The sequence below is a fragment of the Oryx dammah genome, unplaced genomic scaffold (assembly GCF_014754425.2).
Source record: "Oryx dammah isolate SB20612 unplaced genomic scaffold, SCBI_Odam_1.1 HiC_scaffold_10, whole genome shotgun sequence".
Taxonomy (NCBI): Eukaryota; Metazoa; Chordata; class Mammalia; order Artiodactyla; family Bovidae; genus Oryx; species Oryx dammah.
Window position 1 is genome coordinate 75,446,875 of NW_024070194.1, and position 27,091 is coordinate 75,473,965.

General features: G+C 38.4%; 1 protein-coding gene across 1 annotated transcript in view; it reads left to right on the forward strand.

Annotated features, from left to right (window-relative positions):
- The window catches only part of ESF1 (ESF1 nucleolar pre-rRNA processing protein homolog), a 60,877-nt gene that overhangs the window by 29,427 nt on the left and 4,359 nt on the right, over positions 1–27,091 (forward strand). Inside the window, exons 10-11 of the mRNA XM_040248288.1 lie at positions 10,709–10,830; positions 17,758–17,845. Of these exons, the coding sequence (XP_040104222.1) occupies positions 10,709–10,830; positions 17,758–17,845 (210 nt within the window). The remainder of the gene's footprint in view (positions 1–10,708; positions 10,831–17,757; positions 17,846–27,091) is intronic.

Below are 27,091 nucleotides of genomic sequence, written 5' to 3' on the forward strand. Positions count from 1 at the left end.
TTCCAGGCTGATGCGTTAACCTCTGAGCCACCAGGGAAGCTTAACGTTAGTAGTTTACTGTGATCGTGGAAAGAGCACAGAGGGCTTACATCAGAAAATCTGAGTTTAAGTACCTGTAATTTTGATGGGAATTAAATGACAAAGGTTAGTGAAAGCCAGTTTATTAGCACATAGTTGTCAAAGAGTGAACATTCACACACACACACCCCTTTTTTTTTACACTTTATTGTGGGGAAGAAGAACATAGACACAAAAGGTAAACACAGTGTATGTATACAGTTTAAAGGAAAAAAATTAAATGAATACCTGTGTATCTAGCTTAAGAAAGAACATCACCAATGTCTGTAGTCCCTGTTATACCCTCCTCCTTCTCCCAGAAGAAAATGTGAAACTACATTCCATGTTAACCGTTCCCCTTTTCTGTATAATAGTTTTACCACTCATGCATGTATCCTAAAGTCTTTATTTAGTTTTATTAATTTTGAAGTTTATGAAAGCATCCTCTGTGTATTCTTCTGTCATTTCTTTTTGCTGTTAACATTTTATTTTTGAGAGTTATCAATAATCCATATGTGAGGACATGGTCCATTTATTTTCACTGCTACATAGAATTCCTTTATGGATATATCACATCCGTTCTGTTGCTGGCTATTGTGGTATTTTGCTCTTATAAGCAGTGTCTTTGTGAATATTCTTGGACTTGTCACCAAGGTATATATAGAACTTCTTGGATATGTGTCAGAATTTTTTGGTTGTTTAGCATAGTCACAGTTACCTTAACAAGGTCATGCTGGATTGTTTTCCTAGGTGCTTGTAGCATTTTACTCTAACTGGTAGTGTGAGTTTGCCTAGCTCTTTATCCTCACTGTTAAATGATAATTGTCGGGTGATTTTTTTTCAATTGAGTATATAAGTAATGATGTTTCATTATGGTTTTAATTTGTGTGTTAGGCTCGCAAATCAGTTGAGCTCTTGCTGTGTGTGCCAAACTCTTCTTTAATAGCACTAAACAAAACAGAGATCTAGGCCTTTGTAGAGTCCTCCATTTTAGTGTGTGCATTGAGGGAGAGCAGGGAGGAACGGAATTAGTAAACTAATAAATGGGTAAAATAATCAGATGACGGTTAAGGGCTGTGGAAGCAAAAGGATAAGAGCTGGATAGGACATAGGAAGTTCAGGGGTGGGAGTGGGTAGCAATGTGAACAGGACAGTCAGGGAAGGCTTCATTGAGAAAATGACATTTGTACAAAGAGCTAATGGGAAGTATGTTGTACCTTATGTGTTATCCTGGGAAAGGACATTTCAGGCAGAGGAAGCAATAAATGCAAAAACCCTGAGGGGAACGCATTTCTGATTTGTTCAGGAATAATGAGGCAGAATGAGCCAGGGAGTGGAGAGTAGTGGAAGGTGAGGGCAGAGAGGTGGCCAGATCACAAAGGGCCTCTGATGATCTTCAGCTTGTACTAGAAAGACAATGGGAAATGGAGATGATGTGGCCTGACATGTTTTTAAAGGATTGCTCAGACATTTGCCTAATTACTAATGAAAAAAAATTTGTTTCGTGCTTTCTTACCTGTGAAATACCTATTCATATCTTTTGATACCATTTTTAGTGTAGTGTTCTTTGTGCTTTAGTGATTCTTAGGAGTTCTTCCTGTATTTGGCGTTCTCCTATATTTTGGGCTCATCTTTTATCAGCGGTATATTTTGCACATAACTTTTTCTAGTTGGTGATTTTCCTTTTTATTTCCTCTATAAAGTTCTTTGCAAAACAAAAGTGGTATAGGCAAATGTACTAAATGTGTCCTTTTATTCTTATGAATCTCTAGTTCATGTGAGTTCATTAACTACAGTCTTTGGATTAGGACACTCTTATTGATCCAGCATGACTCTCTTTTATTTATTTTTAGTAAATAAGTGAAAACACTACAAAAACTAGAATTGTGCAACAACTTAAATCCATCTATTTGATCTCTCCTGCTTCTCATTGCCTAAGAATAACCATCATCCAGATTTCAGCATTCACTCCTTTGCTCTCTGTTGTATGTGTTTTCATCTCATTTATTAAATATTTCTAAAAAGTACGGGTATATATAAAGAATGAAGTACTGATGCATGCTATAAAGTGAATGAACCTTGAAAGTATTATGCTAAGTGAAAGAAGCCAGTCACAAAATGGCACAGATTTTATATTAAATATCCAGCACAAACCATAGAGATAAGTGGTTGAGGGGTGGGCAGTGTTGAAGTGTCTTGAACGCTTCAACCTGAAGGGAGGGACTTGAACACTTCAACCTGATGGAACCTGAAGAAAGAAAGGTTCCTTTTTGAGAAGAATTAAATGTTCTAAAATTGATTGTGGTGATGGTTGCACATAACTGTGAATGGACTGAAAACCATCGAATTAGATTCTTTAAATGGCTGAATTCTGTGGTAAAGCTCTTAAGTTTATTAACATTGGTGTGAAGGGTGGATTTGTATCATTTGGGACTGATTTTTGACTTTTAAGTGCTTGATTTATCAAGAGTTGATTTTTTTTTATGATATAAGGTAGAAATTCAATTTCAACTTCTTCAGCATGGCAGATCTTTTTAATTTTTTTAATAGAATAAATCTCTCCTTACCCCCAGAACTCAGACATACCACCTCTGTCAGGTACCAGAGTTTCAAACCTATAAGGATCTATTGACTGGGTCCCTGATTTCTTGGTCAGTAAGTTACTCTGCCTAACCCTGGGCCACTAACACTTTCTAAAACTGGATAGAGAGCTTTACTGATTCATACACCCACCCTTGCCCTAGGCTGACTGCTCTGTGAAGAAACCAGATGCCCCCACCACCATAAGCAGCAAGTGCTTGAAAGTGCTGCCTTGTGCAGACCCTTCAGGAGAGAGCCAGGTTTCAGTTAGAGCAAGAAGATGCGGAAAGCGTTCAGAGATACAGTGGTTGGGTTTTTGCTGATGATGTACCATGAATTCCGGAGAACTCGGTGATAGAGAACTGAAGGGAGAGGGAGATGTGACAGATGAGTGGCTGTGTGGATAACTTCTGAGAATTAGACTGTGGTGAGGCTGTGAGTGATGAGAATTAGGGAGGGAAGAGTATCTGCTGTTGCCATGGATGCACCAACATTGTTCTATTGCTCAAGTCATGTCTGACTGTTTGCGACCCCTTGGACTGCAGCAGGCCAGGCTTCCCTGCCCTTCACCATCTCCTGGAGTTTGCTCAAACTCATGTCCATCAAGTCAGTGATGCCATCCAAACATCTCATACTCCCTTGTCCCCTTTTCCTGCCTTCAATCTTTCCCAGCATCAGGGCTTTTTCCAATGAGTCGGCTCTTTGCATCAGGTGGTGAAGCTTCAGCATCAGGCCTTCCAATGAATATTCAGGGTTGATTTCCTTTAGGATTGACTGGTTTGATGTCCTTGCAGTCCAAGGGACTCTACGAGTCTTCTCCAACACCACAGTTCGAAGGCATCAATTCTTCAGTGCTTAGCCTTTTTTATTGTCCAGCTCTCACATCCATACATGATTACTGGAAAATCCATAGCTTTGACTATATGCCAACCTAGTCACCTCTTAATCCTTTTCTAGGGAGGGGCATATTTACCTTACATTCAAGGCTTCCCCTTGACTCCTCTTCATGTGAGGAGGCCTTTACAAGTGAGGCCAGTGTAACTAAAGAATATACTCTTTTAATCCCAGGGCCCAGCAGCCCACTTCTGAACCCTGTCATGGAAAGAGTTGACCTTATTCCACAGTGCTGTCTTTGTCCCTGGCTTTTAAAATACTTTCATATTCTAGAGTTTCACTATGGTATATATCTAGGTCATTTTTTGCTTGGTAGCTTTAATCTTGCTTAGAATTAATTGGATAACCAGAAGTCTGAAGATCAGTAACTCCCCATTCATTTAAACATTCCAAAAACTTCTTAGCCCTTTTCTCTTAAAATATTACCTATCTGTCATCTTTATTTTCTCCTTCTGAGAATCCCATTTGATTTGTGTGGTACGTTCTCATTCTGAATCTTAACTCATGGCTTCCATACCTTTGAGTCTGCTGTGCAGCATGCTAGGTAATTTCTTCAGTTCTTTCTTTCAGTTCATTAATTTTTTCTTTACCTCGGTCTGCTGTTTATCTTGGTTGACTTTATAATTTCAGTTTTTTTTCATTTCTGGAAGTTTTTTCCTTCCTCTAATCTGTCTTATACCTTTAATAATCTTATCTTTTAATTTCTTTTGTTTCTCTAAAATGTGCTGACATTATATTCTTTATAATTCCAAAATCTTTAGTCTTTGTAGGTCTGACTTATTTTCAGTTTACTCTGGTTCGTATTGAATTTTGATTATGATCTCATTGTTCTTGGATCTTTCTTTACCTATGGGAATTCTCAGAGGCCTGAGTCAAAAAAACATGCTTCTTTTAGAGAGTATTTGCCAGGTACCTAAGGGCACTCCCAATCCTGGACCAATTGAAACCAAATTTTTGGATTAGGATTTTGGAGCCGCACAAATAGTGTGAATCCTAGCCACAAACCCATGGATATGTGGGCCTGTGGTTATAAATTCTCCGAGGGAGAAAATATGTTTTTACTTCTTTTGTTCTGCCCGTGGCCAAAGCCAAGAAAGGCATGTATTCCTTCTAAACCGTTGGAGGAGGAACATCATCTCCTAAAGGACCCTGGCCTCGTGGTGGTCTCTGCTGAGACCTGCAGTCAGATCGAGGTCCAAACTCAGTCCCCTGCCTCCTTGGCTAGCAGCCCATTAAAACCCAAGATCCATGCTGAACCAGAGCAGATTAGTGTATGTCCCCAAGGAAAATCCCTACTTCTAAGCTAGTTAAACATTTCTCTTTGAGCTTTCTTATTTTGACTAGATTCCAAAAAATTCCCTTAGCTTCCTTATGTCTTAGCCATTCATTTAAGTTTTCATTTATTTTCTACCTTGTCTGTAAACATTATGTATAAAAAGTGACAATAGAAAAGTAGTTCTTCAGTCTTCTTTGCCACAGATTAAAGAACAGAATGGCTTCATCAGAGTTGGCCAGAGTTTTACTCTGTGAGTATTAAGGACAGCTTGCTATTATGTACATTATGATCACAAGCTACTTGAAAGGCAAAGACAACATACAAATAAAGTACAGGCAAATATAGAAAACAATAGCTTCCTAATGAAGCCCAAATGTCTTGTATTTGAAGTCAGCTTTGTAAGAACATTTGATTCTAAGAAGCAGGGACAGCTCAGTTCACAGTGAAATGAATATACTTGCAAATGGAAGACATCCTTCTATGGAAGAGTAAAAGGGGTTTCAGAAGAGGGTAGAGGATGATAAGCTCAAATTCAAGGCAAATGTAGACCAGTTGCTACCCACTGAAATGGCTTCTGGACAGTGAACAACAATAAAAAGCCTTAACATCTATTCATTTAGTGCATATTTTGGAATGTCTTCATTGAATACCTCATTGACTTTTTTTAGGAGAAACAGAAAAATCGAGTGTTACTTGAGAAGCCTTCCCAGTCGAAGTAGCTTACCTCTACTACTCTCTTCTCTTTATTATAACTGTGTTGTTTCCGTGTGGTAGATGTACTGGTATTCTGACAGTGCATACAGAGAGCTTTTGTTGGCTCTATCTGGCTGATTGTTAAATTCTGTTTTTTACTATTGTTCCCAGAGCTAGTTGTTATTTTACTTTTTAATTTCATGAATTATTGCTCCCTGTCTGTAAGGCTGGGAACAAATTTGACTTATGTATCCCTTCAGTTGCACTTGCATTCATTCACCAGAGCATGTGCTATGTAGTAGGCCCTCCACTAGCATCGGGTTACCTTTGTTGGGGTTAAAAAAAATAAAGCAAGCTGCAGCTTCTGCCATCATGGAACTTGCAACCTAGTAAGGGAGACAGCCATTAACAACAGTTCACACAGATAAACCTAAAGTTGCAACTGTGTTAAATAGAGCAGAATAAAAGAACATTATATACTGTAAGAGTTCAGGAAAAAAAGTTACAGAAGTTCAAATTATGAACCAAATTGTGAACAATGTTCTAAACAACTTCTTGTTATAAACAAATCTTGAACCAAGTTGAAATCACTTCAAATCTTCATCTTTCTCATTATAAAGATTTGTAGTTTTGCATATATGATATACTTGAAGGATAAGTAAATCTCTCTCTCCCCCCACCATTGGAGAAAACTGACCAGTTTGAAGGGGTATTTTTGATGTCAGTGTTCCTCAGGGCATTGTTGGTTATTTTACTCTGAAAACCCTTACATCCAGAGTGAATTCCTTGTTGGAAGTTCAGTTGGTGATGGTAGTTAGTTACATTTTAGAAGCTACTTTTGGAATTGAGTATTACCATGGCCTCATTTAAACATGCAACATACATAAATAAAGATTGAACCATAAGTGTTCATAAATATTTTCAGTGTATCCTGAGTTCTCACATACAGTTTTTAAAAGTGCCAGTTTCAGCCTATATCAGAAATCTTAAAATATTTATTTTATTTTTATAAACAAAACCAACTATAGTACCTAGTTGAGTTATTATGTTATTATTCATGTCCGGCCCTTTGAAGATTTTTCAAAATTTGAAATGAGCTAGGTCAGAAGAAATGTATATTCTTATTTTAGTGGCTTTTGAAAGAATATTTGAAAGTATTTTTGTGTGTATGCAAACTGCCAAAATAATTCTGGATAAATTGCACTTAAATTATTATCATTAAAATTGAGTCATCTGTGTTCCTGGTTGGTTTTAAAGAGTTTCTCACCTCTTATTTGTAGGATTATTAATGTTATTTTTAACTAATTCAACAGCCCTTGACTATATACTTAAAATTTTTAAAAAACAAACTTGCACAAAACTAGACATTTATAATGAAGTTGTTTTTCAGTCATAGTGGCTGCTCTCAAATGAGGCTAAAACTGTTTGAAGAATGTTCTTGTGCTTATGCCAAGAAGCTTCTGGGATGGGCATATTTTTAAGAATTTAGAATATAAACAGCTGTGATCTGTGGCAAAGAGATTTAAATGACCTCATGATGACAGCAAGAACAAAGCATTTTTAAGTTATCATGGTGGTGTATTAATTCATTGCAATGTGTTTGTCATTCTACTATTTTGGTGTATTAAGTGAGAGCCAAGCAAAAAAATTCAGACTGGATTTAACTGAAGATGCTATTTCTTTATTGTTATAAACAAACTAAATACCAGAAAAATATTTCCCAAGAATGATATTTCATGAACTATTCTAGAGCTTTAGTTCCTTAAAAAAAAAAAAAATCATGAACAACTTCGGGATGAAGGCCATTTATTTAGATCCTAAAGTTTTGATTCATTTTCTGTTGGAAAGACTATGTTCCAAACATGAAAGATCAAACACTTGGCTTAAAATAAGAATTCTTTCTTCAAGACAGATCAATTAAGTGCTTACTAAGTACTTACTATGTGTCTGGCGCTATGCTAAATATTATGGAATACAAAAGAAGGTGACTTTAGCTGCCTTTGTTCTGGTTGAAAGAAAAGGCATATTCAGTTGAAATTGCTAAAGTAGAAAAGACATTGTTATAATCAAGTACCAAATAAAATAATACATAGTTTATGTGAGACAAATATTGAAATACAGCCCTTCTTTTCAGAAGTGACTTCTAATCATTGTCAAGAACAGTGGTTCTCAGCTCAGAACCACTGAGTTGAGATTTTTCTCCCCAAGAGGACACTGGCAATTCTGGAGAAATTTTTGATTTTCGTGACTGGAGCTACTGGCAACTAGTGTGATAGACCAGATACATTGCTTAACATCCTACAATGCACAGGATAGTCCTTCACAACAGAGAATTATCTGGTCCAAAATGACAGTCATACTGAAATAAGAAACCTTCATGTAGCGCCTACAAATGTCAGGACCAGTAAGTCTTGAAGTTGGAAGACAGACTCCTGCCTTCCTCGAGACCTCTGTTGTCCCGTAATGCTGTTTGCCTGAGGCCCTTTGGGTCCTTCCACAGAAATGAGCGTTGAAGATCTATAAACTTTTGAACATTGTAGACAAGTTTTTCTAGTACAGTGTTTCAGAGAGAGATTCCATAGTTCTTATCAAATTATAAGGATATCCATGCACGTCCCCCAAAAAATGTCAGGACCCAGTCGTCACATTGGAGTAGTTCTTAGAGATTGAGACCCATTAAACCAGTGGTCTAGTCGTGTAAAAGAAACACCTTTCTTAACATCATGCCAAGATAGGAGTAAAGTTTATGTTTCAAGGATTAAAATTAACCATAGAAGACATTTTGGTGGGGTGGGGGACTCTAAATATATTGCTTAATTTAGTATTTTGGAATAGTAAAATCTGTCTTCATGTTTGAGGAAACTGTAGTACAATACCTTAAAGATTATTATTTAAACATATAACCGTACTATGCATTTAGAATTTGACTGGACTGTGTGCTGACCCACAGGCATAATATATAAATTATTTTATTTTCCTATTTGAAATCAACTTGTTTTGTCAGGATTTGCTGCTTTCTCCCAAGTGAGTACCAGTGTTTACATTTCCTAAGGTGCTTTGTATCTATTGCTTCCGTCAGAGATCTGGACGTTTTCTACAGTTCACATTTCTCCTGAAAACTGCTTAGTAAAGTGAACTATGTTTTTCTTACAAGAAACATTTTTGAATTAAGAGTTGAGTTTCTGATTTGGCATCCCATAAATCAGAGTATTCTCATAAATCAGACATATAGCAGTAGTGTGTCGTAAAAACTAAGTAACATTGAGTATCAGTTCAGTTCAGTCGCTCAGTCGTGTCCGACTCTTTGCGACTGCATGAATGGCAGCACGCCAGGCCTCCCTGTCCATCACCAACTCCCAGAGTTCACTCAAACTCATGTCCATCGAGTCAGTGATGCTATCCAGCCATCTCATCTGCTGTCGTCCCCTTTTCTTCCTGCCCCTAATCCCTCCCAGCATCAGACTCTTTCCCAATGACTCAACTCTTCACATGAGGTGGCCAAAGTATTGGAGCTTCAGCTTTAAGCATCATTCCTTCCAAAGAACACCCAGGACTGATCTCCTTTAGAATGAACTGGTTGGATCTCCTTGCAGTCCAAGGGACTCTCAAGAGTCTTCAACACCACAGTTCAAAAGCATCAATTCCTCGGCACTCAGCTTTCTTCACAGTCCAACTCTCACATCCATACATGACTACTGGAAAAACCATAGCCTTGACTAGACGGACCTTTGCTGGCAAAGTAATGTTTCTGCTTTTTAATATGCTATCTAGGTTGGCCATAACTTTCCTTCCAAGGAGTATGCATATACCTTAAATCTTTTCTAAGTTATAGAAATTTAGAGATTAAGTCTTGGTTTATAAGCCAAAGAGGGGATCTTTGAAATCATCTGTGGCACCTGTTTCATGCTATTCTTTGGGGCTTAGGACCCAAAGTATGGCTTTCAGTTTTTTTATGCATTTGGACTTTTACCAGATATTTTCTTTAAGAGGAAAAACAGTGTATGTGGGAGGAGGAAGTTGTATGCTTCTGATCCAGCCCAGCCGCACTTTGCAGATAAGGAAGCTGAGACCCAAAACTTTAGATTTTACTCGTGGACTATATGTTTCTTTATTCTCGATCAAATGAGCATTTTAGATGGATCTGGTAATAGTACAGAGGATAATTAGGAGTTAAAAGTCTAGCTGTATATAGCTTCCTTATTCTGTGTTCTTAGGCAAGTTGCTGAATATCCTCAGTCTCAGTATACTCATCAGGGAAGAAGGGAATTATATCCTTAGAATGGTTTTCACTTTCTTAGAATTTGGAATGTATCTGGGAAGATGATCTGGGTTGACCTTGTCTCTCGAATCATTCCATTAATTTTGTAATGGATTTTGTGTTCTCCAAATATTAAAGACCCCTCTTTCCAAACTGAACATGATCTTCCAAAAATACTCCAAAATAAACATTTGTTTTATCAAAGGTCACACAGTCATTATATTTCCTTTACTGTGGCAGTAGTAAGGTCTTCATGAACTGATAGATCAGCCTTGGGGCTTTTTCTTTCTTCTCATCCCTCTCTAGTTATTGCATTAGCCACTGAGAAATATTTCAGGAACCGCAGAATATAAGGAACAAGAACCCTATACGAGCGAATAACATCACTGAAAGAACTTAAAGCGTACAAAGTGGAATCTGAACTTGATGGCTCTTTTGATCTTAAAGATGTGTACTCACTGAATGAGTACTTGATAAGAAATTACCAGAATTCTTTCCTCCTGGGGTATTTCCACAGAGATTGCCTTAGTAATCAATTTTTGTTACTCACCTATAGTTTCCAGGGAATATAAGCTTTTACTTGGGCAACAGAAGCAAGTAGAAATAACTGTGTTAAAGACAGTTGCCTTTAAAGTCTCAAGTGGTTAAATTACATACCAAGAAATACAGTTTGAGCCTAAGTAAAGGAGTTTTCTTTAGTAGCTTGACCATATATTTAGCTGCTGGGTTGGTTTGTTTATCTATTTTGGTTTGGTTAGGTTTATAGTTGTTTGTTTTTAGTAAATAGCTCTGATGTAAGTTGATACTACGTTACTCTGTGACATTGGAGTATTGCATTTTTTCTTGTTTCTCTAGTAAATATATTAAAATAGTCCTTTTTGGTTAATTACATCTTTAAGTGAGTGAAGATATAACATTTTAAACTAAACTATTTGTATTTTCCTTTACAGGCCTTAAAGAAAGTGCAGAAGAGATGGTCAAAAACAAATTGGAAGGAAAGGATAAACTGACCCCTTGGGAACAATTTTTAGAGAAGAAGAAAGAGAAAAAAAGACTGAAAAAGAAACAAAAGGTATCAATAATTGTGATTGAATAATTATTGAACAGCCACTAAGTATCAGAAGGTACCAGTGCTTGGCACCCATTGTCTAATAACGTAACCACTCACTGGCGTAGGTTAAGTGTTTTCTGCAAGGCTACACAGTGATGCATAAAACCTTTAAAAGCCCAGAGCCACTGTAAATGCTGTGCTCTAATATTTTACATTTATGTGCTACCTCAATAAAATGCATAGTTTAGTAGATTTCTAGATGTAAGACAGTTTGATTCTGTTCTGTGTTTGTGAGAGAGATATAGACATTTTTACTTGAGCATATATAGAGAGAGACAGTTTCAGAATGAATGAAATTTTTTCTGTATATTTCTCAAGATGCTTTTTTCATGATTTGTGAAATTTTTCAATATTTGTGTATAGATCTTTTAACATATTGTCATTAGATCCCTTTTTTGAAGATATTTTGTCTGTGGTAATATGTTGTCTGTGTTAAATCTGATTTGACTCCCATGATTCAGAAATAACATCTTTCCAGAGTTAGAGTCCTTAGTAACAACCGACACATTTAGGGTTCCTGCCAATAAAAATGTTCTGTCTTGTCAATGAAATGCAGCATCCTAATAGTTCCTTCATTATCTTAAGATTATATCACTACTCAGAGAATTTTTCAACCTGAGGAATCTTAAATGATTACTTTTAGTCCAACCCTGATGTTTTATATTGATAGTTGTAGAAAATGAAGTGATTCATCTAAGAATATGCACCTCGTTAATTGCCAGGCTGATGCCAGACTCCAGATCTCTTGCTCCAGTGCTCTTTCTGCTGCACCGTATTGTTTCTCTATGCTGTACAAGAACTGGAGTATTGAAAGAGGGCTTCGGAATTGAATGATGCAGTGGAGTGATTTTTGTACTTCTTTTATACTCCGTGTTTCTGGAAATGGATAGAAAAATGAGGAAATGAGGTCAGAGCCCTGCCTGCATTGATATTCTGCCTCTCCCAGGCAGTAAAATATCTTTAAAATGGAATAATTCCACAAGTTATTAAGCCATCAGTTTAATGGAAGACTTCCAAGTGGGTCTTCATGGGGTCAGTAAAAGTAGTCACTCTTCTGTGAGACATTTAGCAGCTGTTTGCTTTGATTTTCGTTTGATTGGTACTTTGATATTATCTTGTGCTTTTCCCTTTTCCTTTTATTGAGCTTAGACTGGACTAGTTGTATCAATGATATTACAAATAGGTTTGCACAGTGCTCAGTTTGTTCTAGACTAAGTGCTGGACTTGGTGATTCAGCAGATCTCTTCCATCTCATGAGATTCTCCACGTACAGGAGAATCTGAAGAACTCAGGTTAAAAATATTTTTCCCCCAACTCTTTGTCACTTCAATTTGATACTGAGAGATTATTACTGAAGAAATGAATACATGTTTATTTGCTATAGTTGATACAGCTGTAATTTAGATCTAAAAGAACAGTTTTTAAAAATGTAAATATGTAATTAGATATATAAGTATTTTAGAATCTTTGCTATAAACATCATATTACTGCTAAACCAATTATAATAATTTGGTGAAATATTCTTAGAAGTCCTTGTTCTTAAAAGGATCAGTTCAGTTCATTCGCTCCGTCATGTCTAACTCTTTACGACCCCATGAATCGCAGCACGCCAGGCCTCCCTGTCCATCACCAACTCCCAGAGTTCACTCAGACTCATGTCCATCGAGTCTGTGATGCCATCCAGCCATCTCATCCTCGGTCGTCCCCTTCTCCTCCTGACCCCAATCCCTCCCAGCGTCAGAGTCTTTTCCAATGAGTCAACTCTTCGCATGAGGTGGCCAAAGTACTGGAGCTTCAGCTTTAGCATCATTCCTTCCAAACAAATCCCAGGGTTGATCTCCTTCAGAATGGACTGGTTTGATCTCCTTGCAGTCCAAGGAACTCTCAAGAGTCTTCTCCAAACCACAGTTCAAAAGCATCAATTCTTTGGCGCTCAGCCTTCTTCACAGTCCAACTCTCATATCCATACATGACCACAGGAAAAACCATAGCCTTGACTAGCCGGACCTTAGTCGGCAAAGTAATGTCTCTGCTTTGAATATACTATCTAGGTTGGTCATAACTTTTCTTCCAAGGAGTAAGTGTCTTTTAATTTCATGGCTGCAATCACCATCTGCAGTGATTTTGGAGCCCCCCAAAATAAAGGCTGACACTGTTTCTACTGTTTCCCCATCTATTTCCCATGAAGTGATGGGACCGGATGCCATGATCTTCGTTTTCTGAATGTTGAGCTTTAATTCCAACTTTTTCACTCTCCTCTTTCACTTTCATCAAGAGGCTTTTTAGCTCCTCTTCACTTTCTGCCATAAGGGTGGTGTCATCTGCATATCTGAGGTTATTCATATTTCTCCCGGCAATCTTGATTCCAGCTTGTGTTTCTTCCAGTCCAGCGTTTCTCATGCTGTACTCTGCATATAAGTTAAATAAGCAGGGTGACAATATACAGCCTTGACGCACTTCTTTTCCTATTTGGAACCAGTCTGTTTTTCCATGTCCAGTTCTAACCGTTGCTTCCTGACCTGCATACAGATTTCTCAAGAGGCAGGTCAGATGGTCTGGTATTCCCATCTCTTTCAGAATTTTCCACAGTTTATTGTGATCCACACAGTCAAAGGCTTTGGCATAGTCAATAAAGCAGAAATAGATGTTTTTCTGGAACTCTCTTGCTTTTTCGATGATCCATTGGATGTTGGCAATTTGATTTCTGGTTCCTCTGCCTTTCTTAAAACCAGCTTGAACATCAGGGATTTCACAGTTCATGTATTGCTAAAGCCTGGCTTGGAGAATTTTGAGCATTACTTTACTAGCATGTGAGATGAGTGCAATTGTGTGGTAGTTTGAGCATTCTTTGGCATTGCCTTTCTTTGGGATTGGGATGAAACTGACCTTTTCCAGTCCTGTGGCCACTGCTGAGTTTTCCAAATTTGCTGGCATATTGAGTGCAGCACTTTCACAGCATCATCTTTGAGGATTTGAAATAGCTCAACTGGAATTCCATCACCTCCACTAGCTTTGTTCGTAGTGATGCTTCCTAAGGCCCACTTGACTTCACATTCCAGGATGTCTGGCTCTAGATGAGTGATCACACCATCGTGATTATCCGGGTCATGAAGATCTTTTTTGTAAGTTCTTCTGTGTATTTTTGCCACCTCTTCTTAATATCTTCTGCTTCTGTTAGGTCCATACCATTTCTGTCCTTTATTGAGCCCATCTTTGCATGAAATGTTCCCTTGGTGTCTCTGATTTTCTTGAAGAGATCTCTAGTCTTTCCCATTCTGTTCTTTTCCTCTATTTCTTTGCATAGGTCGCTGAGGAAGGCTTTTTTATCTCTTCTTGCTATTCTTTGGAACTCTGCATTCAGATGCTTATGTCTTTCCTTTTCTCCTTTGCTTTTCGCCTCTCTTCTTTTCACAGCTATTTGTAAGGCCTCCCCAGCCAGCCATTTTGCTTTTATGCATTTCTTTCCCATGGGGATGGTCTTGATCCCTGTCTCCTGTACAATGTCACAAACCTCCGCCCATAGTTCATCAGGCACTCTATCTATCAGATCTAGGCCCTTAAATCTATTTCTCACTTCCGCTGTATAATCCTAAGGGCTTTGATTTAGGTCATACCTGACTGGTCTAGCGGTTTTCCCTACTTTCTTCAGTTTGAGTCTGAATATGGTAATAAGGAGTTCATGATCTGAGCCACAGTCAGCTCCTGGTCTTGTTTTTGTTGACTGTATAGAGCTTCTCCATCTTTGGCTGCAAAGAACAGAATCAATCTGATTTTGGTGTTGACCCTCTGGTGATGTCCATGTGTAGAGTCTTCTCTTGTGTTGTTGGAAGAGGGTGTTTGCTATGACCAGTGCATTTTCTTGGCAAAACTCTATTAGTCTTTGCCCTGCTTCATTCCATATTCCAAGGCCAAATTTGCCTGTTACTCCAGGTGTTTCTTGACTTCCTACTTTTGCATTCCAATCCCCTGTAATGAAAAGGACATCTTTTTTGGGTGTTAGTTCTAACAGGTCTTGTAGGTCTTTATAAAACCGTTCAACTTCAGTTTCTTCAGCGTTACTGGTTGGGGCATAGACTTGAATAACTGTGATATTGAATGGTTTGCCTTGGAGACAAACAGAGATCATTCTGTCATTTTTGAGGTTGCATCCAGGTACTGCATTTTGGACTCTTGTGTTGACCATGATGGCTACTCCATTTCTTCTGAGGGATTCCTGCCTGCAGTAGTAGATATAATAGTCATCTGAGTTAATTTCACCCATTCCAGTCCATTTTAGGTCGCTGATTCCTAGAATGTTGACGTTCACCTTTGCCATCTCCTGTTTGACCACTTCCAATTTGCCTTGATTCATGGACCTGACATTCCAGATTCCTATGCAATATTGCTCTTTACACCATCGGATCTTGCTTCTCTCACCAGTCACATCCTTAAAAGGATAGTAATACCAAAATGAACATTCTTTAGGGTTTGGCAGGTCGTCTTCAGCAGGTAGGATAATGTTTAGCAATGTGCCTTCTAAATGTTTTTCTTTTTTTAAAATATAAATTGATTTATTTTAATTGGAGGCTAATTACTTTACAGTATTGTCTTGGCTTTGCCATACATTGACATGAATCCACCATGGGTATACACGTGTTCCCCATCCTGAACCCCCCTTCCCACCTCCCTCCCCATCCCATCCCTCAGGGTCATCCCAGTGCACCGGTCCTTAGCACCCTGTCTCATGCATTGAACCTGGACTGGTGATCCATTTCACATATAATATACATGTTTCAATGCCATCTCCCAAATCATCCCACCCTCGCCCTCTCCCACAGAGTCCAAAAGACTGTTCTATACATCTATGTCTCTTTTGCTGTCTCGCATACAGAGTTATCCTTACCATCTTTCTAAATCCCACATATATGTGTATACTGTATTGATGTTTTTCTTTCTGACTCACTTCACTCTGTATAATCGGCTCCAGTTTCATCCACCTCATTAGAACTGATTCAAATGTATTCTTTTTAACGGCTGAGTAATACTCCATTGTATATATGTACCACAGCTTTCTTATCCATTCATCTGCTGATGGGCATCTAGGTTGCTTCCATGTCCTGGCTATTAAAAACAGTGCTGTGATGAACATTGGGGTACACGTGTCTCTTTCAATTCTGGTTTTCTTGGTGTGTATGCCCAGTAGTGGGATTGCTGGGTCATAAGGCAGTTCTATTTCCAGTTTTTTTAAGGAATCTCCACACTGTTCTCCATAGTGGCTGTACTAGTTTGCATTCCCACCAACAGTGTAAGAGGGTTCCCTTTTCTCCACACCCTCTCCAGCATTTATTGCTTGTAGACTTTTGGATCGCAGCCATTCTGACTGGCATGAGATGGTACCTCATTGTGGTTTTGATTTGCATTTCTCTGATAATGAGTGATGTTGAGCATCTTTTCATGTGTTTGTTAGCCATCTGTATGTCTTCTTTGGAGAAATGTCTGTTTAGTTCTTTGGCCCATTTTTTGATTGGGTCTTTTATTTTTCTGGAATTGAGCTGCAGGAGTTACTTGTATATTTTTGAGATTAATTCTTTGTCAGTTGCTTCATTGGTCTTATTTTCTCCCATTCTGAAGGCTGTCTTTTCACCTTGCTTATAGTTTCCTTTGTTATGCAGAAGCTTTTAATTTTAATTAGGTCCCATTTGTTTATTTTTGCTTTTATTTCCAGTATTCTGGGAGGTGTGTCATAGAGGATCCTGCTGTGATGTATGTCGGAGAGTGTTTTGCCTATGTTCTCCTCTAGGAGTTTTATAGTTTCTGGTCTTATGTTTAGATCTTTAATCCATTTTGAGTTTATTTTTGTGTATGGTGTTAGAAAGTGTTTTAGTTTCATTCTTTTACAAGTGGTTGATCAGTTTTCCCAGCACCACTTGTTAAAGAGATTGTCTTTTCTCCATTGTATATTGTTGCCTCCTTTGTTGAAGATAAGTGTCCATGGGTGCATGGATTTATCTAAATATTTTTCTTAAAATAACAGATATTGTAGATTCCTGGGGATAAACTCCATTTGGTTAGTCTGATCTTAGTTTGCATATATTCTATTTACTTTATAGACTTGATTTTTTTTTAATTTAAATATACTAACTTAGTAAACTGTTCAAATTTGATTAAGGAAACTGTAACCAATTGATGTGCCTAAAATTAGTACAGAAGTTTTCGTGAATGGCTTATAGATAAAACAAAGTAATTGTTGAAATTGGGTGATGAGAACAGGAGGTTCATTATAACTTCCTTAATGCTTTTGTATTTTTGAAATTCATAGCAAAGAATCATTATTCTTTTCTTCGAATGTGTTTTATTTTTGTCTCTTCTGGAACTTCCTATCTTTAATTATTATTACTATATACCTTTGTTGTTTAGGGCTTCCCTCATAGCCCAGTCGGTAAAGAACCTGCTTGCAATGCAGGAGACCCAGGTTCAATCCCTGAGTCAAGAAGATCCCCTGGAGACAGGAATGGCAACCCACTCCAGTGTTCTTGCCTGGAGAATCCCACGGACAGAGGAGCCTGGCGGGCTACAGTCCGTGGGATTGCAAAGAGTTGGACACAACGACTAAACCACCACCATACCTTTGTTTATGTAGCTAATTTCTTTTAATAGATCATAAAATTTTTGAAGACAGAAACCATATATCTGATAACTGTTGTCTCTCTCAAAAGCCCTATATAAAGTATTCCATAAGTATTTGTTGAACAAACAAAAGAGTTAATCAGAAGTTATTTTGTAAACTTAGCCATTTTTAAAAACTACTTTAACTTTAGATTGAGCTGCTTGATTTAAAAAAATTAGGTTTTTCTTCACATTTATTTTGGTCCTTACAATAAACTATTTATTTTTATATTCATTTTTAAGGCTCTTGCTGAAGAGGCCAGTGAAGATGATGTTCCCTCTGATGTGGATATGAATGACCCGTACTTTGCTGAAGAAGCTAAAAAAATAGGTAAGCCAACCCATAGTTGTAATTTTCAGTTGGAATCTAAAGCAAAAAAGGTGACATGGGTAGAAACAATGTAAACTATGCATTCTTTCAAAATCCCTAGAATTTGTGTAGCTTCCTGGTGGCTTATAAGCAAGTTTGTCCTGTTAGTTGTAACCACTGATCAGATAGGAGGGTCAGCATGTCCCCTGTACATACAAGAAGTCATTTCATTATAGGAAGCTTTGGGTGAACATGATTAATTTCATAGTTTACTAGGGATTCCTTTCTGGATTCTAGGTAGATTGATTATAAAAGGATGAGGAAATAAAGGAAGTCATATCTTTGTGTGCTTTCACTGCTTTTTTATAACACATCCACTCCAGGTCTCTCTTTGCAAAGTCTGTGAAGAATTGAAAGTATGGAATAAATCCATTGGTGTTTATGTGGATATGTTAAATTTTTTACATGGCTTGCATGTGTGAAACATGTGTACATAGTGTGAAAACTTTTTGGCTCCAATTGACCCAGCATCTATGTTTCATTTTATCCCATTTCATTTATTCTGCTTCATGATTAGCTTTCATGTAGCTGAAAAGCCAGCTTCCTCCTCTTTTCCCTTGAATCCCTAAATAAACTCTCAGGTAGCTGATTTCCAGTTTCCAAGGAGCCTTGTTTCCATTGCACATGCACCAGTCAATTCTCTCCTGAATGCATTCATTCTTACCTTTTTCATACGTGTAAATGTGTGTGTGTATAAATATGTGTGGTAAGGCTCAGACCATACTTGGACAAGTCAGTACGGGAACACTGTAAGCTTTTTCATTTGTTCTCATGCATTTTGCCCTTCCCTGCTCTGCATACCACACACATGAACCCCAAAGGCTTGCTCCTGGAGCAACTCCAAGCTAGCATTGTAAAGAGAAGGATTTTATGAAGTTTCCCTCCTTCTCGTCCCTTGTGACTAGTGGGCCAGAATAGTTCTCTACAGGAAAGTCAAAATTGCTCAAAATTATTTCCTGGTTGTTACAGCCTTTTAGTACTGATGTTTTATTGATGAAAAGGAGGATCAAGATGAATAAAGTCTATTATAGGATGTGAGATTCTTAGGAATTGGAAAGGGAAATGGAAACTTAGCATATTCTTCTTCTTATCATACCTGAGCAGTCATTTCTAGAAGATGATGGATTTTAGCCTTATCCTCGCATTTCAGGAAACCAAGTTTATAATGGCGAAATGTGAAGCATTGTCGTTTCCTTGTTCTCATTCCAAAGTGCTTCATTTGGCTTGTGAAATCTGGTCAAACTGCAGAACTCAGAGTAGAATTCAAAGAGTAAGTTATGTAGCTTGGTGGCTTAGGGTAGCTTGTTTCTTGGAATCAGCACATTCAAATTGTGAAATAGTGGGAGAGGGCAAGGGTGGGATGATTTGGGAGAATGGCATTGAAACATGTATAATATCATATAAGAAATGAATCGCCAGTCCAGATTCAATGCAGGATACAGGATGCTTGGGGCTGGTGCACTGGGATGACCCAGAGGGGTGGTACGGGGAGGGAGGTGGGAGGGGGATTCAGGATGGGGAACATATGTACACCCATGGCAGATTCATGTTGATGTATGGCAAAACCAATACAGTATTGTAAAGTAATTAGCCTCCAATTAAAATAAATTAATTTAAATTTTAAAAAAATAAATAGTGAATAGTTTCCTTGAAAGTTAGTATCAGAAGTTCCAAAGGAAAATACAGATAAAGTTTGCTTATTTTCAACATACTTTTGATTTCAGAATACTTCCTAGGAATAATAATTGACATCTTGTTTTCTTTTAAGGAAAAAGTGATTTTTTTTTTTAAATTTACGTAACAATTAGACCAAGAAATGGTCTCACCGTATGTTTGTTTGTTCATTCTGTCAATAAATATTTTTGAGTGCCTGCCAGGTGCTAAGCACTCTGGTATGCTAGAGATACAGTACTAATAATACAAGCAAAGTTACATCCCTCAGAGTTTATGGTTTTAAGGAAGGGAAGACATGAAGTGGTAGTTTAGTCACGAAGTCATGTCCAACTCTTGTGACCTCATGGACTGTAACTCACCAGGCTCCTCTATCCATAGGATTTTCCAGGTAAGGCTACTGGGTTGCCATTTCCTTCTCCAGGGTATCTTCCCAACCCAGGGATTGAACCTGGGTCTCTTGCACTGTAGGCAGATTCTTTATAGGTAAACAGATAAGAATGTTATGAGAATATGATCCGTGTTCTAAAGGAACTAATAAATAGGATAATACAGAGCATGTACCTGGGAAGAAGAAGGAGAGAGGCTTTCTTATATAGGGTGGGTGAAGCAAGCTTCTTGGAGATGGTAACATTTGAGCTGAGACCTGCGGAATGAGGAGGAGTTAGGCATGGAGAGCTGGGGGAAGGAGCGTTGCAAATCAGGGGAAGGTGGGTAGAACAGCTGTGAGGTGAGAAAGAATGTGTGGTGGAATTGAAGGACACCATCATGGCTGGAATGTGTGCAGAAGGTCAGTTTAGTATGAGGCACGGCCTTGTGTCACAGCAACAAATTTGGATTTTACTCATTGACAATGGGAGGGCCACTAAAGGATCTTAAAAGACGCTCCTGGGAAGGAAAGTTATGCCCAACCTAGACAGCATATTCAAAAGCAGAGACGTTACTTTGTCAACAAAGGTCTGTCTAGTCAAGCATATGGTTTTTCCAGTAGTTGTATGGATGTGAGAGTTGGACTATAAAGAAAGCTGAGCACAGAAGAATTGATGCTTTTAAACTGTGGCGTTGGAGAAGACTCTCGAGAGTCTCTTGGACTGCAAGGAGATCCAACCAGTCCATCCTAAAGGAGATCAGTCCTGGGTGTTCATTGGAGGGACTGATGTTGAAGCTGAAACTCCAGTACTTTGGCCATCTGAGAGCCAACTCCTTTGAAAAGACCCTGATGCTGGGAAAGATTGAGGGCAGGAGGAGAAGGGGACGACAGAGGATGAGATGGCTGGATGGCATCACTGACACAATGGACATGGGTTTGGGTGGACTCCAGGAGTTGGTGATGGACAGGAAGGCCTGGTGTGCTGCGGTTTATGGGATCGCAAAGAGTTGGACACAACTGAACGACTGAACTGAACTGAAAGGGTCTTAAAACAAGGATGTGACATGGTATGGTGTGTATGTAAGCCTACTCCTCTGAGTCCTGCAAAGAGAACAGACTGAAGAAAGCATGGTGAGAGCTGAGAGTCCAGGCTTTTGCAGAGGTCTAGACAAGAGGTGATGGTTAGTCTAGACACTTACTAGTAATAATATTGGAAGAAGGAAACTGAATGGGATTCTAGATATATTTTGGAAGTAGACTTACCAATTTTTTATTTGGATAAGGAAGAAATTTAGCATAACTCCTAGATTCTTGTTTTGAATCTCTGCAATTGTTGTTATTGTTCAGTCACTCAGTCATGTCTGACTATTTGTGACCCCATGGACTGCAGCATGCCAGGCTTCCCTGTCCTTCACCATCTCCCAGAGCTTGCTCAAGGTCATGTTTATTGAGTTGGTGATACCATCCAACTATCTTGTCCTCTGTTGTCCCCTTCTCCTCCCACCTTCAATCTTTCCCAACATCAGGGTCTTTTCCAGTGAATCAGCTCTTCACATCAGGTGGCCAAAGCTTTGGAGCTTCAGCTTCAGCATCAGTCCATCCAGTGATTTTTCAGGGTTGATTTCCTTTAGGGTTGACTGGTTTGATCTTGCAGTCCAAGAGACTCATGAGTTTTCTCCAACACCACAGTTCATAAGCATCAGTTCTTTGGCACTCAGCCTTTATAGTCCAACTCTCACATCCGTACATGACTACTGGAAAAACCATAGCTTTGACTAAACCCACCTTTGTCAGTAAAGTGATATCTCTGCTTTTTAATATGCTGTCTAGGTTTGTCATAGCTTTTCTTCCAAGGAGCAAACATCTTTTAATTTCATGGCTTCAGTCACCATCTTCAGTGATTTTGGAGCCCAATAAAATAAAGTCTGTCACTATTTCCATTGTCTCCCCATCTGTTTGCCATGAAGTGATGGGTCTTAGTTTTTTGAATGCTGAGTTTTAATACAGCTTTTTCACTCTCCTCTTTTACCTTCATCAAGAGGCTCTTTAGTCCCTCTTTGCTTTCTGCCATAAGGGTGGTGTCACCTGCATATCTGAGGTTATTGATATTTTTCCCAGCAATCTTTGATTTTAACTTGTGCTTCATCCAGCCCAGTATTTCTTGTGATGTACTTTGCATATAAGGTAAATAAGCAGGGTGACAATATACAGCCTTGAGGCACTCCTTTCCCAGTTTGGAACCAGTTTGTTGTCCCATGTCTGGTTCTAACTGTTGGTTCTTGACCTGCATACACGTTTCTCAGGAGGCAGGTAAGGTGGTCTGGTATTCCCATCTCTAAGAATTTTCCACAGTTTGTTGTGATCCACACAGTCAATTAGCATAATCAATGAAGCAGAAGTAGGTGTTTTTCTGGAACTCTGTTGCTCTTTCCTGTGATCCAACGGATGTTGGCAATTTGATCTCTGGTTCCTCTACCTTTTCTAAATTCACCTTGAACATCTGGAGGTTCTTGGTTCATGTACTGTTGAAGCCTAGCTTGGAGGATTTTGAGCAATGATGTTTTCTAGCATGTGAAATGAGTGCAATTGTGCAGTAGTTTGAATGTTCTTTGGCATTGCCATTCTTTGGGATTGGAATGAAAACTGACCTTTTCCAGTCCTGTGGCTGCGATAATGTTCTTCTAATTACTGAGTTAAGGAGAATCTTAGGAAAGTATCAGTAGTATGTAATTGGTCTGAGATGTCAATCGGATATCTACATGAGGTATTAGGTTAACATTTATATATGAGCCTTGGAGATCAGCTGAAAAGTCAGATTGCAAATATATACTTAGGAATTTTTAGCTTGTAAATAGTATTTCAAACCACAGAATGAGAGGTAGGAAGCATTGGTGAGAGAGGAGGATGCAGGTTTGGGCTCTGAAGTCAAGAGCCTGCATAAAGTACCCTATCCTGGAGAAAGGTATACCTGGAAGGTAGGAAAGTTTAAGAAACTGAGAAGGAACAGCTGTGAAGTAGGAAAAGTGTTTGTGTTTGGAAGGGTATATAGTTCAGTTCCCACAGTTGAGCAGGACAGAGACATTCTAAGCCAGATGGACTTGGGTGTGTTTATAACACCTTTACCCTAGGCAGTCCCAGAGCTAACTTACACACTGTTCAAAAAATATGGAGAAATCGAGTTCACTGACTGATGCCAGACCTGGTATTTGGCTTGGGTTAGGAGCCAATATGAGTACCAGAAATCTTTTAGTTCTTCCTTCTGTTTCTTCCCCATACACTGTAAATTTTATTTGAAGATGCAAACTCAATATTAGATGAAAGTTTTGAAAATGTACTTCTAGAATGAGTTAAAACATTTTTTTTTTTGTAGAAGTGAGATGGTGGGATAATGTGCTTATTGCTATCTAACTGCATAAACTCTAATAAGATTTTGTTTTTTAAGAAGTAGAAGTGAATTAAAGTATATCACATGTAAATATACCCTATTAGAGTGTATCTTTTGTCTTGACAACTTTAGATTATCTAATTTTATAAAATACCAAGAAAATCTAATAAGGTGAGCCTTCCTGGCAGTCCGTTGGTTAAGACGTCGTACTTCCAGTGCAGGGGGCACAGGTTCAGTCCCTAAATGGGAACTAAGGGGGAACTAAGATCTCACAGACCACACAACATGACGGAAAAAACCCAAAATCTAGTAAAGTATATGTATTTGGTTCATTTAGCCAGTATGGTGAGTACTTACAGTATACTACTCATATATTGTTTTATAGTTTACAAATGCTTTTAAAAACATTTTGTAACTCTTCAAGTGCATTGTAAAGACCAGAGCCAGGATCCATATGTGTCAGAGCTGGACACAAGGACTTGCTGGGTTTCCAGGAAAGGCCGAATGCCTTGGTTCGGAGGAAGATACACAGACAGTATATTGTATCTGATTATGAATCAGCACTCGTGGGTGCAGGAGGTTGCTGCTAAGTGTGGATCATTAGGGGACTTACCACTCCCGTCTGGTCAGTACAGAGACCAGTCTGCCCTCCAGTGAGTTCTCTTAACTGCTGTCCCACAAAAAGTGCTCAACTGAACACTCTGAAAGAACTTTTTTACAGGAACAGTTCTCTGACATTACAAGTAATGGAAAATGAAATTATAAAGATAACATTTCAGAACAGGGACTTTCATTTCCCCAGTAGTCTTCATCTAAATTAGGTCTGAAAAACTTTCCAAAGGGAAAATGCTTTTTTTATATAAATAAATAAAGATGTGCCCGCTTACTGCAATCTTGTTAACAGTGCAGAAAGGGTCTCTACACGTTATTTATCTTCGGACTAAACAGTTCAGTTTAGCACACAGTAAATTCTTCTTGAGCAAAGAAATTTTCATCACAGTAAAATTAGATACCATTTTTAGTCCCAACCATCTTGGAGATTTTTTTCCTCCTTTACTGAAGTCTTCCTTTCAAGTTTATTTTTATGGCTTTTCACCAGGTTGTTATAAAAATCTGAAACAGTTCAATGTGGGCTCTTTGAAACGATTTCCCACAGCTGTGTGAAGATCTTCATCTCCTTCCTGTGTTAATCATGCGCAGCCTGATATTCTCCCATGCCACAGAGAGACCTTCTGCATGTGTCACTTGTCTGTTCACTTCAAAAAGAGCCCTGGCCTTACGGGTACAGGAGCAGAGGCAGACTGAGGGTGTGGGAGTCAGACGCTCAGAGAGTGGAACCTTGAGGATGCTTTTATATGTGTGTGTATGTGTATATATACCCACACGTACGTGCATGTACTTCACAGCAGAGAAAAGGCTATAATCTCAAAACAGATGGATCATTCCCTGAAAAACATTTGAGATAAGGAGCACAATCTCACTTAGAGAAAGGACTATATACAATAGTGTTTCTTCTTGAAAGTGCAGTCAGATAGATGCCTTGGTGCCAGTGAGGGGTGAACCTGGCCACACTTTATACACCGTCATCTTCTCTCAGCTGGGCAGGGCTGCCCCCATGCAGAGGGCTAGTGCCCACAAGGCAGCTTCTAAAGTGGTTCAAGAGGGAGGGAACATATATATTCCTGTGGCTGGATTATGTTAATGTATGGCAGAAACCAAACAGTGTAACAATATTTGCAACTATTATAAAGCAACTGTCCTCCAATTAACAATAAATAAATTTTTAAAAAAGGAAGCTTCTCTTGACTTCCTGTTATCCCCCACTAGATGTGGTTATTCAGCCATCATTATATGTTCTCTGAAATTTATTATTTCACAACAAAGTGCTTTTTAAAAGGAAAGAACTACTCAAGGGAGAGTGACATTTGGTAGTGAAGGGTAGAGTGTGGGGGTGACCAGAGCCTGAACTGGAGTGCTAGGGTTTGACTCACGGTTCCTTTGCTTACTCAGCTTGAGACAATCACTCAGTCTCTCTTTCAGTTTCGTCAACAACAGAGTGAAAATTGTAATAAATAATAGAATCTACTTCATAGGGTTTTTGTGAGGATTAAAGTAGTTCATATATAAAAGGAAGTAAATAGCACTATTTCCAGATGCATAGTAAGTGCTGTAGCAGTATTAAATTGTTACTATTTTCTAAAGTAGTAACCATTGGTTTCTCTGCATTGGAAGGACAAAACTGAGCTCATCCAAATACAAATAAGACAGTGTCCAGTAGCTCAGAGAGCGACTTCACTTTCACTTTTCACTTTCACGCATTGGAGGAAGGAAATGGCAACCCACTCCAGTGTTCTTACCTGGAGAATCCCAGGGATGGGGGAGCCTGGTGGGCTGCCATCTATGGGGTTGCACAGAGTCGGACACGATTGAAGCAACTTAGCAGCAGCAGCTCAGAGAAGGTTGACATAGTGTAATAACATTCTAGAAGGTGGCTTTGTGGATTCTGAACCTTCTTACTCTTTAGTCCTCACAGTAACCCTAGATGCTAGGTGAAATTAGTTGTTATAATCCCCACTTCACAAAGAAGGGCACACTCCAGACTCAAGTGCTCTTAACTGCCATTGGTTACTACCTCTCCTTCAGGAACATCTCATCTAGCATCTTGTGGTCTCCAGAAGTCCCTGCATCCTTGGAAGTTTTTCTCATCAGGAGCCACTTTTACCATAAGTAATTTTGTCTAATAATAGTAGACACAGGAAGTTAAACAAAGATCAACTTTGTCTTTGGAGAAGAAGAAAGGGTTTTGTTAAACTTTTACTTCCAGGTAGTTATTGTCAAATTGTCATTAAACAGATGAATTTTTCATTTTGCTGATGAGGGTTGAGTTTAGATATTTAAATTACTTTTTTTCCCCCTTTGATCTCTTCTGTTGTTCTTATGCTAAGAAAATGTTTCTTCTACTTAAGATCAGGTAGCTGTTCCCCTGTATTTTCTCATAGGTTTTTTAGTGTTTAACTCTTTAATACATCTGCATTTTGTTTTTCTGTACATTATGCAGTATGGCTCCTAGGTCAGGAAGATCCCTTGGAATAGGAAATGGCAGCCCATTCCAGTATTCTTGCCTGGGAAATCCCGTGAACAGAGAAGCCTGGTGGGCTATAGTCGATGGGGTTGCAAAGACTCAGACATGAATGAGTGACTGAGCATATGCACACAGCTATAGCTCAAGGATTATTTTGCAGAATAGAACAAATTGCCCAGCACCAGTTATTGAGTAATCCCTTCTTTTGCCAGTGATGTATGATGCTACATTTTATTAAATACTAAGCCATACTGTTCTATTTTTCTCATTGTATAGTTCCAGCATTTTTTGTTTTTTTCACTTTGTAGTACACTGTAGCATACTGTATCACTAGTAAATCAGATCTCTCATTCTTTACAAAGATTTCCTCGAATAAAATTTTATTTAGAATTGTATTAAATGTATATATATTCTGCTAAAATGATCTTGTAAGTTTTCTTTTTAACTGAGGTAGAATTATACATTACTTTCAGAAGAAATTCCTTTTTTATAATATTCACTCATCATGTCCAGACTATTATTATTCTATTCATACCCATAGTCATCTCAGTAATACTTTTTTTAGTTTCTTTAGTTTCTATATGTTTATTGGTAAGATTATTTCTAGATACCTTGCATTTTTGTTATAAACAAAATTTTTAAAATAAATAGTATAAGCAAATTGTTGTTGTGATAGTCATAATTTTTAACCCGTCTATG